This window comes from Myiozetetes cayanensis, unplaced genomic scaffold (genome assembly GCF_022539395.1).
Source record: "Myiozetetes cayanensis isolate MyiCay16 unplaced genomic scaffold, myiCay2020 scf5-8, whole genome shotgun sequence".
Lineage (NCBI taxonomy): Eukaryota > Metazoa > Chordata > Aves > Passeriformes > Tyrannidae > Myiozetetes > Myiozetetes cayanensis.
Genome location: NW_026087742.1, coordinates 103,017,278 through 103,033,862, shown reverse-complemented (window position 1 = coordinate 103,033,862; position 16,585 = coordinate 103,017,278). Strand labels below are relative to the sequence as shown.

The 16,585-nt window shown below is 40.3% G+C and overlaps 1 protein-coding gene across 2 annotated transcripts in view; it reads right to left on the bottom strand.

The window, feature by feature from the left end:
• PHEX (phosphate regulating endopeptidase X-linked) overlaps positions 1–16,585 on the bottom strand; it is a 103,749-nt gene that overhangs the window by 44,041 nt on the left and 43,123 nt on the right. For both annotated transcript variants that reach the window (XM_050332535.1, XM_050332536.1), the window contains 2 exons: positions 14,985–15,113; positions 11,373–11,474 (listed from right to left, as the gene is read on the bottom strand). In XM_050332535.1, coding sequence (XP_050188492.1) covers positions 11,373–11,474; positions 14,985–15,113 — 231 coding nt within the window. The remainder of the gene's footprint in view (positions 1–11,372; positions 11,475–14,984; positions 15,114–16,585) is intronic.

The following is a 16,585-nucleotide window of genomic DNA, read 5'->3' as shown; positions in this document are numbered from 1 at the left end:
AAGCTGTGTAGACTTTTCAGGAGCTAGTGTTTCATTTAATAATAATTCACATACCACCACCTCACACTGCACCATAACTGTCCCCTCTGTATTAAAATAATTGTTTTGAATGCTCTAAAATAATTGATTATGAAGACAGAAAATACAGCTCTCATTCCATTCTTGTAATAGCTTGAGGCCAGGGGAAAAAAAAAAATAAATACACATTGTAGTTTCAAAAGCAGCTGAGTCTATTTAAAAGCCTTGTGCTGCCAAATGAAAAAATGTCCTAGTCCTCACTTTTCCCTCTTCCTCTCATCTCTGTCCATACTTCTGCTCATGCTGCTTGCACCCACAGCCTCCAAAGGCTGCCTCAGCTCCTTGCCACATATTTCTCTGAGACTGCTTTCTGTGAAATTCACTACCACAGCAGAAATCTAACCAAGTTTTTCCCCAGCCAATTTTCCACCAGATCAGTGAGCTGAATCACTCACTGCTGCATGGAGAGACCCAGCAAGTGCTGGAACCTGCACAACAAAATTTCTGGGGACACATGATGTGGGAAAGGGCAGAAGAGTTATGTGATACACTAGTTATCTCCTCCCCTGAATCATGTTTTGAAACCAAAGCCTCACTCAGAGAAAACTTACTGACAAGAAAATACTACCTAATACACTCAAAATACCATATAATGCATTATAATCCTAGGAAACAGAGAGGAAAAGGGACACAGCAATTCCTAAGCAAACTGTTCACTGGATTATATGTTCAGTCATAATAGCTACTATCTAGCAAGACAATATTATTATTACTAAGCATAAAGATACAAACACCTAAAAGTTTAGTAGGACTACCATGGACAGAAGAGCCAGAAAAAGCAACAGTGGACATCAGTGCCACTCTTTCCTGTCCTGAATCCCTTTCACTTCTGGCTCTCTGGAATACAAAGACTCAGTCACAGAGATGATACTTTCACTGGAATTAACTTTTCAGTTAAAACTAATCCCACATTAATTTTTCTGGTTTTTTCTTTTTAGCAATAGAACTGGACTAAGTCACAGAAGGTGGGAAATTAGTATATTTATTTCAGTTTTATTTATATAAATATATTAATTGACTGTGATATTTTCACAAGCATTAATTACTCAGTTCAGTGCAGCAGTACAATTAATAGACCTACTCCTATTTTCTCCTACCCTTTTGGTTCCAAACCCATTCTGCTGCCAGCGTTGCTTTAATTTTGGAGGAAAAGGAAAAACAATTCCTTTGCCCATCATATTTGAATTCCACTTTCCATTTGTAACCTCTGTAGGACAATTACGATGATTCCATTATTTTGTACAGAATATTATATATGACAGACATAAATTCTGTCTTTCATTAATAGAACCATAGCTCTGTAAATTAAACACATTTCTTTGTGGCATAAAAGAAACACATAAAGTATCTTCATTTTTGATTATACAATACATAAGAGCACTTATACTGCAGACCAGGACAACCAAGTTCCTGCCAAAGAATGTGTTTAACACCTTTTAACACCATTCCTGTCCAAACCACCTTGGTCAGTTTTAAGGGTCTTTGGATTCTCAGTGGAGCTGAAATGATGCCCAGGGTCCAGAAAAAAAGGATGATGCCCAGATATACAAACAGCTCAGTGATGGCATCAAGGCACCACACCATCAGTGACAAGTCTGCTCCAGCATGGGGATTTCCACACTGGATTTCTCTCTGCTCACCTGTGGATCACTTAGGGCATGCCTATGTGTGGACCGCTAGGAGCTCCTCCAGCTGCACTTCAAACAAGCCAGAAGCAAGTGTTGTGGTCTGAAGGCACAGACTACCATTAGTATCCTGCTGGCATGTATATGTCTCACGGTATATGCTGCTAAACTGCCTTTGACAGGGCTCTAACAGCTTGTGCACCAGAGCTAAGCTTGGACACATACTTGGCACTTTAAAAAGCCACCGTCTCATGCCTCTATTTTCAGGAAATACTCTGTGTTTTCTGATACAACTGTCTCTTAAAACAAAAAAGCTCATACCAAACAACCAAATACTCCTCTAACTGAAAATTCTCTTTGTGTTTTGCAATTACCTTAGATATCCTTATTGAACAAATTTTGGACCAGAATCCTAAGGATTTGCAATGGTACCAAAAAAAAAAAAAAAAAAAAAAAGAGACACCTTTAGTTGGGCTTTGTTATGTTGGTGAGCTGCAGAAATTACTATGTTGCATTTTTAATAGAAACTCCTTCCTGGATTTGTTTCACTGCTCACCGCCAAAGCACCTCATGAGTTGACCTCTTGCTAGGAACAGGCCACCTTGCTGCAAAAATCTTTTCTGCTGTTTTTGTATTAGCTCTGGGCAAGCAGCAAGCTTAACAAAAACCACATCACTGGCAAAATGAAAGTCCCCAGGGACCCAAAAAACCCAGTGTGCTGAAGAGATCTCTGGCACCAAACACTGAGAGAGGGGCAGCCCCAGGGACCGGGAAAGGGCAAGCAAGCTCTCTCCCCATCACAGATGTATGGGATATGATTTATCACAGTCTTTCTCTTTCAGTTCTATGCAAAACTTTGAATAACCTGTTCCGGAAAGGGACAACTTCTGACCTTAGCCTCTGCTTGCATCAGTTCATATTCATTTAATATTTTCAAGGTTAAGCAAAGGTTGCAGGACAATTATGGTTTTTTAATAATGAAAAGAACGTGAAAAATTCCCTTTTCATTTCTCATTTTACAAGAGAGTTTCAGCTGCAGTCTAGATACAGCTGGGACCAGACATGGCAGAGACTCCTTTGAACACTACTTAAACTGAAATAGTGACTGAGAACCTAAACACAAGCATTACTCAGGACTTGCATGTTTCATCTCTGAGGAGAAATTCCTCATGCTTGAACAGGGACCCTGACCAGCAGTGTTTCAGTAAGCATGTCATCAGTTGCCTATGCCTTGCAATATATGGGGGGAAAGCAGATGCATACATAGACAAAAACATAGACTGCTGCACATAGGAAAACCATATGCAGGAAATGCTCTACTTTCTACTCAAGACCAAATTCCTCTCCATTCCAAATCTTCACATATTTTTTTTTAAATAAATTACATCTATGTATTTTTACAAGCTCACCACATACAAACTGAGCACAAGACACTTCACAGCTCCCTCACACATGAGGGCAGCTGAGGAAGCCTTTATTCTTAGGCACAGCATCCTGGCTTCTGAAAGGTCACTGAAGGAACAAATTCCTGAGTCTGATGACCTCCTTGCGGTAAAGCTCCTTTAAAAGTAAACTCCCTCACTACCGATACCTGAAGCCACGTAAACATTTTACAACTTTGCTTCAGACCTCAATGACTGGTGCAATACCTAAGCAAGTTAAAGTGCTTGGCCCCGGCAGATGAACCTTAGGATTAAAGGGTGGGCTCAGTTCCGCGCACACTGTGTCTCACCTAAAAAATCCAATGCGCAGGCTGGAAGGTGTAAAGACCTTCCCCGGATCTTCGCTCGCGAAGACTGGCCATTATATAAAGTGCTGCTAGCTAAGGCTCCTGGTCACGGACAGCTCAGTGCCCAGGAATGAGGGTCCATGCTGCAGTCTCAGGCCACGGCCCTGCCCTGCTGAGGTTCTTGCCTGCTCCCAGGGAGCAGGCAGTATCCGTCCCACTGGCTCAGGTAGCCACATACAGGGCATGGAGATCACCACAGCCAGGAAATGCAAGTTTATTGGAAATCAACAGGGAATGCTAAGCAGAAACCTGAACATGCCCTTGTAGACTTCTCCGTACAGAGAATGGGTCTCCCGTACCTCAATATCTGTTACTGCTGAGCTGGGGAACTACATTGTCTTTGTAACTGTACCTCTACAGGAGACAGGTTTACTTATCAAAACACAAAAAGATAATGAAAGTTAAAGCTGAATCTATGCAAGGCTTCCAGGGGTGGTGGAGGATATCTTGCCCTTTGGAAGAATTAATCTGTCTTTTAGCATAGCAGTGCTTTCATGTTGCATTTCTACCACAAGAGCTTCAGGTTCACTCTGATCCCTGAGCATCTGCAGGTGTGTCTGTCCATCTGTCTCCCTCCTTCTATTTCAAGCACGAGATTTGTCACAAGTGTTTTGATGTCACACACCCATTCTGGCCCTATGGAGTGGTGGCAGAGTCTGAAAAATGACAGCTGTGAGATCAGGGTTAAATACAATTTCCTCTCCCTTCACCTGTTTTCCACTATCTGTTTGCACGGTGCTCAGGTTATTAATGGAACTGACATCCCTGCACAACTGAGTGAGCAGTAGCAGCAGCCAGATAACAAGGGAGAAGCTGACAGCAGCAATCTAACCCCAGAGATAAGAGATAAGCAAACATGCCATGGCTATTAGTTTCAACTCTGGCCAATGGAGAAGAACATCTCCTCTAGTTATTGAACAGGAAACCCCAGTCTTCCTGAGAAGGTTAAATTAAATTCAGGATGTGAGAGATTATTCTTTGAGTTCAAAAATTAAAGTTTGTGATGAGAAATAAATATTTGACTTAAAAAAAAAAAAAAAAGGCAATGTTAATCTGATGGAAAGTGAAGACCTATATTTATTCAGAGTATGGAACACTTCTACTCCAGAAGGAAAGTACCCTACATTCTCTGTATCTTTCAGATGAAAAAATGTTACTCCAAAAATTGGTATTTTCCAAACAGCTATCTCAGTGATGGTACAGGAGTGGTAGCCTAAAAATCCTGACCAAATTCCAGACTAGGTAAGTAGTGACTCTGCCTTTTCTGAACTCCATTTCAACCTTATGAGGAGACTTGCTCATTGCTCCTTGCAATGCAGCTACTACAGTACAAGCAGAACCTTAAATTTCTGAATCCAGACAAAGATTACCTCAGAGGTCTTTTCTAACCTACTTGATGCTGTGATTCTGTAATTTCAGAGCGCTCACTTCCACAAAGGAAAAGCGTGGCCAAGGTTCCATTGGCACTCAACTAAAGTACACTTTCCAGTTTAGAAATGACAAGGTTGTTTCAAGAGTATCTGAATTAAACTTTCTAGTAAAACCAGTAAATTTGGAAGTCAGCAGTCAGCCTTACTGGCTTTTGAACAGGAATGAAGTGTCTAACTGCAATTAGAGCCTTTGGAAATTTCTCCCTCTTTTCTTAGTTCTTCTGAAGTGTGTCTGGCAGCTTCTGTAAGTGCTCTGAAGCAGTCTTACACTTCGTGAAGCTCTCTGAGAACTGCTGGCCTTCATTCCAGAAAAAGCCTACTTGAAATAAGGAAGGCACTGAGTCTCAGGGCTGGTCCTCAGTCATATTTTTGCATTGTTTTTCATAGGATGGGTCCACAAACCCCACAAGAAACAAAGGCATTTTTAATTTTTGCAGAGCACCCAGTGACCACTCTCAAGATTGGATGATTTGTCATCTTTGTGAAAAATTAGCATGGCACTGAGCAAGATTAATTTCAGCTCCTGAAGCTGTAGTGCCTGGCCTTTTTGTCTGGGCATGCCTGAGATCTTAATGAAATGTTATTTTTCAGAACTGTATCTAGTGCATGCCCTGGACAGGCTTTGTGAAGAAAAGCAGGAGGCTCCATTCTCCCAGCATGTATTTCTTGTGCCAAGGTTATAGAGAAGTAAAAGTGAGCTCAAGCAAAGAACAGGCAATGAAGATTCCCTGGTTTCCCCACTACAAGAACACAGGGAAAAAAGGTGACATTTTCCAGACAAGCAAAAAGAAATGCTTTCTCACACAGAGCACAGGCAGTGGAACTCATTGCCTTGGGAAGCTGCAGATGATAAAAATTGTTGTGGGTTAAAAAAGTCATTAGACAAACTCGTAGCAGGAAGATATGAATAAAAACAAAGAGACCACTTCTGGCTCAGGAAACAACTGAGCTGCAGATTGTCAGAGGCCAGGAAAGGGTAGCAGGAACGTGTCCCTTTATGCTTGCCCTGTCCTTACGTTCATCTCTAAACATCTGCTACTGCTTGGCCACTGTCTGAAGCAGACATTGGACCTCTGCTCTGAGCAGCATGGCAGTGAAATCACCCAGATGTGAAGAGAGAGACCACAGAGAACTGGGAAACATGGCAGGCACTCAGACAATAGACTGCAGGGCTCAATACAGCCAGTAAGTTCCAGTTGAGAAACGAATGGCTTCAGTGGGAGAACCCACGGACACCTACCTCCTCTAGACTACCTGTACTTTGTTAAATCGGAGCTTGTACAGATGGCTCTTGATTTCCTAAGGGCTACTGGCCTAAATTACGCTGTGTTATTTAGGGAGGTTTGCTACAGCTCTCTGAAGCAGCAGAACAAACCCTGTAGGCTAAACAAAGGCACCTAACACTGCCCGAGAGAGCCACCTATAGCCAAGCACTGTCCATGTATTTTCCTGTGCTCCTCTTGACTCAGTCTTCAGACTCTGAGAGATGTGAAGAAAACAAATGTTGCATATGCAACTTCCTTAGAGATAAATAAAGCAAAGCAGCATGCAAGTTCAGTACGCAAAAAGCGATTGCACAGTGACCTTGGGATTTGTGCTCCATGACCTAAGGAGGTTAATAATGTTACAGAAAAATCTTACTAGAAGAAAAACAAGCTTTTTTGGCTTATCATCCATGTTTTAAAAATAGTACTGCAAAGCAAAAAAAAAAAAAAAACAACTTCCTAATAGGAAGTTATTTCTTTGCCATAGCCTAACAGAATATTTTACAAGAGAATCACAAACTTTCAGAAAACAGGCTTTTGTGTAAAAGTCTCTTTTTCAAGCCTCCAGTTAAACTCAAGCATAAAGGGTGTTTCAGGGAGAAAAAATAGTGATTAATAAAATAATGGTTCCTGCCCAGGAGTGGGAATAATTTAACATCTGAGGGATGATCTTCCACTGAATTATCCTTTGAAGAGAAGTAGCAACAAATTACCATTTTAAAGATGTGAGCCCTCATCACACAAGTTACGTCAATGGAATTTCAGTTGTGGGTTCTCCCTTCTCCCTGTCCCCACCATGCCAAAACACAGCTGTCAATACCGTTTGGCTGCCACAGCTCTCTGCAATCTGCACCTTCATTGTAAGGGAAACAAAAGGCTATCCCTTCTCTCTCCCCCCACCTCTCATCTGCTGTCCTTCTCAGAGGCTGCGAGGCGGCACAGAGCTTACCAGGTGCCTGGGCAGCCGACCAGGGGTCTCTCTGCTCAACTTCGGTAACTCGCAGACCGAGTACTTGAAGACTGCTGCCAGACCCACCCTTGGAGCTCCACTCAGTAATTTCTCTGTTCCTCAAATGACGCAAAAATTTAATGACCCTTACAAAAGTGAGACATTAAAAAGGTGAGAAGAGGAACCTTTCAGGGTTTTTTGTTGTTGTTGTTGTTGATTGGTTGGTTTGTTTGTTTATCAGAGAACTCCATTGAAAATTCGGGAGGTTAACAGGCACACTTCAAGCAGATTTGAGATGATAGTCAAATACAGTACAATAAAGCAAGGCTTGAATAGAGCAGAGGAGGAAGGAGAGGACAGAAAACATCTCAGCGCAGAGTCAAACGCTTCCCTCCGACTCGGGCTCCTTTGGAAGCAGCGTGAGCTCCATCCAGAGAGCTAGGTGAGAACTGCACGTGAAGGCAGAGTCGCCTAACCCTGATAAAAACTTTTTTGGTAAGATTGGCCTTCAGGTGGTCTGGATTTTCGATCACAGAAAAATAGGAATGAAGGAAGTATAGAAGTAAATTATTAGATGTTATCTCATTATATTGTTTTGTTACACAGGGAATGTAAAACCTTAATTCCAAAGTATACAAGGGCTAAAGGGATGATTCTCAGAAATCAAGGCTGCAAGACAATAGTTCCCTATGTCACATGGAGTAGCAGATTTGATTCTTTTAATACGGTTTGACTCATCAAATTAGTAGTGTTCTCTCTGAGTAACTTAAAACAACAGGACAGGCACAAAGAAAGTCACAGACAGAAACGTCTTGGCGATTAGGTGGAGCTGACAAGCTGCCTAAAGCCAAATTCAAGAATCGATTCTACCAGAGGGTCTTTTGTAAGTCCTTTGGAGGTCGATGGTTCCTTTGATTGCAAGGCATCAGGCTGACAGACAGGTATACAAATCTGGCCTCAGCCAAGCGCAAAAGAAAGGTGGGCATCAGTCAGAAAACAGGGAGCAGAAAACACAAAACAGTATCCAAATAACAGAGAGGCTTTGTAATTAATTCTCTTTCAAAACTGACACGTCATTCACATTATAGTGTTGCCCTTTAAAGATACAATCACCACAAGGCTTTCTATGATCACTGTCCAGACACCCAAATCCTGCATTGACTTTATTCTTCTTTCAGGAAATGAGTGAAAAGCATTGTTAATGACCTGTTAATATGCCTGTAGTTAAAGAAACAGATAAAGACAAATTAAATAGATCATATACAGCAGGCCCAGTAAACAAAATCACCACCAGGTTTCTGCAGTTCATTTCTTTTCAGAACATTCAAACATTTCAAGAATGCAATGAGATTAAAAATACAGGGGAAAAGCTTGGGGCATCAACCACCTCTCCAGAAAACCTGCTCCAGTGTTTGACCACTTTCTAGGTAAAGAAATGCTTCCTAATTTCCTTCTCCTTATAATGCAACTTTGAACTGTTCACACATATCCTATCACTGGGTCCCAGGAAGGTGACATCAGCACCTCCCTCTCCACTTCCCCATCTCAGGAAGCTGTAAAGAGCAATTAGGGGGTGTCTCAGCCTCTCTCTCTCCAAACCCAACAGCCCTAAACTCCCTAGCCACTCCTCACAGGACCTTCCTTCCAGCCCTTTCACCAGTCTTGTTGCCCTCCCTCAGATGCATTCAAGGATCTTCAGATTCTGCTTAAGCAGGAGAGCCCAGAAACACACAAAGTACCCCAGGTGAGACTGCACCAGTGCTGAACACAGTGGGATGATCCCCTCTGGTTGTGCTGTGTTTGATGCACCCCAGGATGGGGTTTGCCCTCTTGGCTGCCAGGGCACACGCTGCTGACTCACATCGAGCCTACTGCTGGCCAGCACCACCAGATCCCTTTCTGCAGGTCTGCCCTCCAGCCTCTCCTCTCCTCTCCCAGCTTACACTTGGTGCCTGCTGTTACTCCATCCTTAGTGCAGAATCCAGCAGGTGGATGACATTTATTGATGAAGAAACACCACTTTTACAGATCTATATAATAAAGTGATACTGGGCGATTTTTTAGCCAACCAACCAACCAAGCAATCTCTGCCACGAAATTCATGTTGTCTGTCTGTGCTGCTTTATTAAAGCTTAAATAATAAAAAAGTAACAGCGTAAAGTACTGGGCTCATGAGATTTAATTAGAACAGTGTAACAGATTTTGAACTGTTGTACTATAAACCTTAGATTTCCCCAGTGAATTATCTGACCATACATGTAGTAACCTATTTCTTGAATTAGAAACATGCTCATCCAAGCGTTCCAGTATCTATCATTAGCAATAAATAATATTTAATAAATATGCACACACTCCATGTCTGGAAATCTACCAAAATGTCTCTCTAGACTCTTTCCTTCCAGACAAGTAGCCGTTTCTGTGAATCTGAAATTAAACTTATAGTTGTACTTCCTACCACATAATTCTTGCTACAGTATCTAAGACCTTACATAACACTTGTGTCTTACGAGCTTGGCCTGGTTCCTAGGTCAGTAAACTATTAAATGGTTGTTCAAGTCAGTGAGAATGGATTTAAAGCATTTGCTATTCATTTGCTAGTACTATGGCCTGTAGTTTTATTCTTGCTGCACTTCTTGAATTTAGTTTGTCCTGCATTGTTCAGCCCAGATTCACCCCACTAACTTCAGAAACTTCAGTGAGATGCCTAAACTGGGAGCAAAGTACCATAAGCTTCTAAAATGTGTGTCAGCAGAGGGAAACATCTCTACAGACATCTGTGCTGGCCCAATACCTAACCTACCTTCTGATGAAAAACCTCCTTAAAATGTGAAAGGGAGAGCTTTTTTAGGAAGTTTATTAGTTTGAGGCAATGTTTGTGTTGTTTCCCTAATGAAAGGCAGGTAGAAAATTTTGAACAAAATCATTTAGCAGATCGTTATATAGAAATATCCTTATCAAGGAAATTGTTAGAAAATCTTCCTGCTCCTATTTTGCACCAATTTTAACAAATATCTAAATTACAAATCATTCTTTTTCTAAGGGTATTTCTAGTAAAAAAAAACCAAGCATAACAGCCAGTAAGAAAGAATAACTCCAGTCCATTTACCATCAGGATAGCAGGAAATAAATGGCATTTTACTATTGTTCTCTCGCTATAGAGTTTATTGGTGCATTTATGCATCTCTATTTCATTTGCACTGCTGTATAAAATGTAAATGGCTATATATGAAATCTAAATCTTTCCAATGATAAAATGTCTCAACAACCTTTTCATTAGAATTACTAAAAAGCTTTGAAGGCCATGTTTGCTTTTTAATCAAAACACTGCTATTTTCATTCAAGCACAGTGAGCAGGAGCGGTTCAGCTGCCCTTGCACGTCAGTTTTTCCAAAGAAGGCTCTTACAAATTCACTGATATTCCATTACCTCAACAAAGAAAGACACAGACCTACACAATGCCCTCCTCTTGGCTTTTTATATTCCTCTTCCGATTGCTGCTCTGGGGACAGAGCTCTGCATTTGGACAAACTTTCTTTCCACACATCATGTGCTGTAAATGTGGGAAGAGAGTGAAGAGGAAGCTTTGGATACATCCTCCTGCCTTCACTTTTACCTCCTGCATTCTATTGTCCCCCTATCTGAAAACAATGAGGACCAGTAACACCATCCTTGATTGTAGCACTTCATAACTGGCATTATTCCACTGGGAAATGGATGTTTAGCTGGGATGGCCATTACACTCTTAAATGACGGTTTTCAAGGTAGGCCTCCCACCATGGCAATGGAGAAAGCTTGAAACGTGGACTATTCTCATATCCCCTTCTAGGCTGGATCCTCCATCTCCACAGCAAACACCCTCAGCTGTCCCAGATGTTTTAGACACCGTTTTCTCTCTGTAGATTGGTGTGTCCCTGATATTCCACTCAAGATGAAGACCTTGCCAAGAAAAGCCACTGTACAGGCAAATCTGAAACAAGCTCATAGTCTGCATCAGCCAGAGCCAGATGGGGAAAGATGGAGGCAAGGTAAGAAGAACAAGGTAGGAAAAACAACTTCCTCAGAGAAGCAGGAGCTCAGACAGCTCAGCTTCTAGCAAAACAAATGTGGCACATGTCCCTTCACAAATAACATGAAGAGTAATTAACTGGAACTGCAAGTACAGTCCATGACATTTTGTCACTGCCCAAGTCAAATCTTTACCGTAACTGGATTTTACTCATTCAACCTATTTGTTACCTTCTCATGAGCTCTTCGTTTTGTTTCAGAGTCCATCCAGTCATTTTCCTTTTCCAACATGTCAATAAAAGCCCAGCGAATTCCTTCTGTCAACTCTTCCATCTGCAAAACATTTAATAAATCCCTCTCCAATAAAATATGTCATATCAGAACCATTATAAGAAAAGATTTGGTATACGTAGGAGCAATAGATTTGGTTAGACCACAAATGATTTCAAATCAGATAGTATCTGCTCTCCTTTCTTGAAGCCTAATTTCTGTTTTCTCCAGTTCTCAGACACTTTTTCTGAAAGTAAGGGTTTTTTCCATGTTCTTTCCCTTAAGAGGTACCACACAACTGGTTTGTTGCTGATTCTTTCATGTCCCATTTGTGAGAATATCCATCTTGAAATCATAAAAAATACTGAGAGATTTGCAGTCATTGGGGGAGATTTGTGACCTTTAGGTTCTAGATCACTGGCCCATGCAGAAGGAGCCAGCTGCAAGGCATTTGCACGAATAAAGCCTTTTCCACGGAGAGAACATCTGTAGCCTTGTTTGGTTTATGTCAGACTAAGACACGCTTTGTAAATACTGCCAAAGAACTGAATTGGGGCTGACAGTATCATGATACAAATACAAAGCAGTATCCAAATATTTAGCTTGTATTTAGCTGCATTTGTGAAGTATTCCTACCCTTAACTTACTGCAGGGATAGAGGCCCTGGCTCACAACACTGAGCAACCTTAACTGATTCTGTGGTCTTGAACCACCAGTGACAGCTTACATCTGTGCAAAGCTGGGAAAACCCGCAATCATTTTAGCTTGGCTGCTTCTTCAGACACCTCTACAAAGCCACAAACATATCCCAAGCAAGTAAAAGAAATAATAATAGAACTGTTTAGTGAGCACATACATTAAGAAAACCCTGAAATGACAGAAAACAATAATTCTAATGGCTAAGAGATGAAATATATGAGTATAAAGAACCCTCATGCCTATGCATCTGTCTGGAAGTCCAGAAAGGTGTACAAAACCAGCTGCCTCTATTTATATAAACAGATGATCCTCATGACAGATAGCCACTGAGAATACTGTGAGACTGAGGCAATTAGAGGGATCCAGCCATTGCCTGAGTCCTTTAGCACACACCAAAACAGAGCTGCGATAACATAAGACATGAGAGATAACCATTAGATGAAGACTTATTGAAGCTTTGTGTTACCAGTTCTGTTACATTTAAAAATAATGAAAGTAGCAGAGATTTATGTAATTTTATTCTATAAATCTAGTAGTTCAGAAATGTCATTAAAGTGGGGACTAAACCCTGGAAAGTAACATAACCTTTTGCTAAATTGTCATTTATGTATCAGAGGTATATTTTAATCTGGAACTGTCCTTTATCTGCGGTGCAGCCACACAAAACATAGCAAAGTTCCTTTGATTATTCATTTTTTTCCTACCCTTTTCAAAAAACATTTTCTTACTTTTAGAGGCAATATGGGACAACTGGAGCAGGTCTAGCATTAAATATGACTGAAGAGTCAACATTCACAGTAAACTGCGTCCCAGGGAATAGGGCAACTTGAAGATATTGATGACGGAGCACTGACTCAATTAACTTAGTGCACTAATGAGGTGAACTCCCTGTATTTGGAGGTTACAAGTTCAAACCCAAGCTCTGCAGCTGGGCACTGGTGTATACTTAGGCTTTATGCAGCAGCTGTAGCTGCAGGGGGCAGGGGGAGAAACCTATTCCTGCTATCAAAGTTATTACTGAAACTGCTCAGGCGTATCTGTAAGAAACACTGCAGGCACTCTGAGTTAGAAACAGTGCTATATTTAGACACAAATAATGTCTTTCTTGATAAAAGGAGAGAAGTATCTAAGGTATGAAACATTAATCACAAAACATGGGGGGGAAAGAATCCATATTATCCATAACTCAGGATTTACTTATCATAGACAGATACATGCCATAAGCCAGAAAAAAAAAGAAAAAAGAAAAAAGAAAACCTATACAAATAAGAGTGCTTTACTCACCTGCTTTCTTAAGAAAGAGGAATAGAACTGAAAACCAGTGAAATGAAAATGATAACACCACAAACTAATAACTTGAAAAGCATACTTCTAAATGGAATGCAATGAATTTCACCTGTATTTAATTTTATCTTCATGGGCAGTTCACTTTAAGGCTGAATGTTGTGACCTACAGTATAAATTTTATATGCATTTCTCTCCGAGGATGCTACTGTGAATTTAGACTTGATAATTTTTCAAAGCTTTGGTCTAAGAGGAATGTACATGCTAAGAAGCATTCTAATTAGGTCACATTTCAGCAGAAAACCATTCTATTCTCTATCTGCTTCTCAGAATTTTCCCTCACATATACAAAGATGAAAAAGTTTCCATCCCCTCCATAAAATGTACATTTCTTACACTCCTACTCTTCCCACTTATCCTGTGTGGATATCATACTGTATATCCCTGACATATTTTTGCCATTTCATGGCCAAGTAGCACATTACAAACTCTATCAAGAAGCAGGGGACTGAAAAGCTGCATCTCAGAGAGGAAACTCCAGCTGAAGGAAAGTAGCAAAAGAAATGCAGAACCTGAGAGGGAAACAGACGACAAAGATTTGGACAAGCCAAGTAAGTGTGTGCTGTCTAAAATGGAATCCTTCCCTAACAAAGCAGTCAAAGTAGATAAAGTCAAACAGACAAATTTAGGCTACTTAGCCAGGACAGTGTGGGGCTATCACAGAGTTGTTGTTCCCGGCACAGAATGCTATTTCACATGTTTCCTACATGGCTGTGCCTCTCCTGTATTGAGAGCAAAGTTCAATGACTAAATTAGTTAATTTAAAACTGATTATTGCTGGAAAAGCAATGTCAGTAAAAGCCGATATTGGAAAACCTTATAAGAAAAACGTGAACTGAAAATCAGTCATAAATTATTGTGAAGGGTAATTAATTTAAATATGTTATTAAGAGAATTGATAAAGGAGCTATCTTTGAAGTTTTAGAATGGGGACGAACAATCCTCTGGACTCAACAGTGTGGAAGAAGACTTCCTTTCACTGTTCAGCAAAACAGATTTGATTCACTCTCACTATGTGGCTTTAAGCTTCCCTTAATTGGGCCAGACATAATTTACGTGTTTCTTGCTTAGATTACAGGTGTAGCACAGCCACAGCTTTCAAAGAGTAGCCCTGAAGCACAGCAATCTTGACCAGTTTTTTAATTAGTCAGTAAAAGCTTTACCATAATGAGTAACTCTAGCTACACTAAAACATTTCTCATCAATGCCCCTCACTCCATTCATGAACAGCCTGGCTGTCATTACTTACACCATTTAACAGTGTTCAGCCTGGTTTTGATGTGGCTACATAATTATCTGTAGGGATGCAGATGAAAAGAATGGGCAGTGCCAGATGGACAAAAAGGTAACATTTCATCAAATTTGTCCCATTTTCTCATTTTCTCCTTGTCCTTTTTTTTTTTTTTTAATTCAATCAAAGCATTTTTAGGAATCTTATATCTTTTTAAAGTTTGTTCTAACATCAGAGACAATTTGTGAGGAGGAAGCCACTAATCCAAAGTTTCTAGGCAGACATTGCAGAGGACTCACCATTTCTTTCTTGTCTTCTTGAAAATGGGCATTCACAAACATCTTTCCCACCACGTAAGGGAGTGCATTTTCGACAAGGTCCACACATTTATCCCACTGAGGCAGCAAAGTTGTGGTCCCATGGATCACCTGTTGGCAGGGGCCGTAACATCATATGGTTTAAGAAGAACAACTCTGCACCCACACACAGTATAATCTAAAGCATATTTGTAAAATAGCTACCAAAAGGAAAAAATAATGATACTTTACAGTTATTTCTACTTTCATCAAGTGGTAAATCTTTTGAATACACCAAAATAGATGTAAGATTTTAAACTTAGGAACAGTACAATGGTAATGACTTGGAGAAGCTAGGCTTAGAGGGTTAGTTATAGAAAGACATCCCCAAGTGCTGAATTTAGACCAATCTTGGTATTCTTTCTGTGTCAAGTAGAGAGACACTTTCCTATAGAAAATCCCTGCTGTATCTCCTGGAAAAGGTTCTCTTTTCACTGTCTAGGTGAGAAGCCTAAGGAGATTGTCCTCATGAAAATTAGGTTAATCCTAATGAAACACCTCTTGCAAAACCCTCACTGCTATGAACTAATGATGTCTAGCATCAGTAGGTACACATGCACACCTTTTTGTCATTTACCTGTCAACAATTTGTGTAAAATTTTTGTTTTCAGTTCCTTTCCCAAACAGAGTATTTTCAAGAAAAAAGCAGGTTTGAATCATCAGCAACACTGAATATATGCCTGTCTCCCCCCCATACACACACAGAAAAAGAAAAATCATTTCATGTTGCGGTAGAAAAATGTTGGTAGAACATCTTGCATATTTTACTAAAGAAATGGTCATTAAACACACACTTTTAGGTCTGATGATATCCCTACAGCACCATACAGGAGCTTCAAAAGAGGCGTAGTCAAGAATGGCCATCATACCAGTGAACAAAGCAAAACAGAACTCAAGAACATTTGCTGTCTTGGTTTCTGTTTCTCGGGGAAGAATGTTGTTACTGTGGATGCTTACCCAGTTACATGATGTTTGTTTGTCAAGGCAGATCCTGTAAAAAAACCCTACACACAACAAAATACGAGATGGGTCATGTAAGCAATAAGAAGTATTGATTTAAGAAACTTTTGTTATTTTCAAGGTTCAAAGTGTTCCCTTTCCACTTAAGGTTTTCCACAGAAAACAAGCAAAATTCCAGTCTAGTAGTTAATGCCTGTCATCTGTGTAAAAGGAGAGTACAATCAACATCAGACCAGATCACGTATGATATAGATTTTGGCCTCTCACAGATTATACAAGCCTCTTAAGCACTGATTTTGCAGTTTCTGAGCCTCTTTTTTTCCCCATTATTCTCCTCCTTTGAGCACAAGATTAGATATCCAGCAAAACTGAAGGGTTTGGATTTGTTGGTTTTTTTTCAACAGGAAAAGATTTCATTGGAAAATTCCAAAGCAGCTTAACCCTCAGCCACTGAAGGTGAGATATTTTGGTTGTTCAAAGATTGATTTTCCCAATCATATTGTCTGTAATTAAACTTAATCAATGACTCACACTTAAATATACTAGTGCATTACATTTTCAAATGATTTTTATTAATAGTGTAT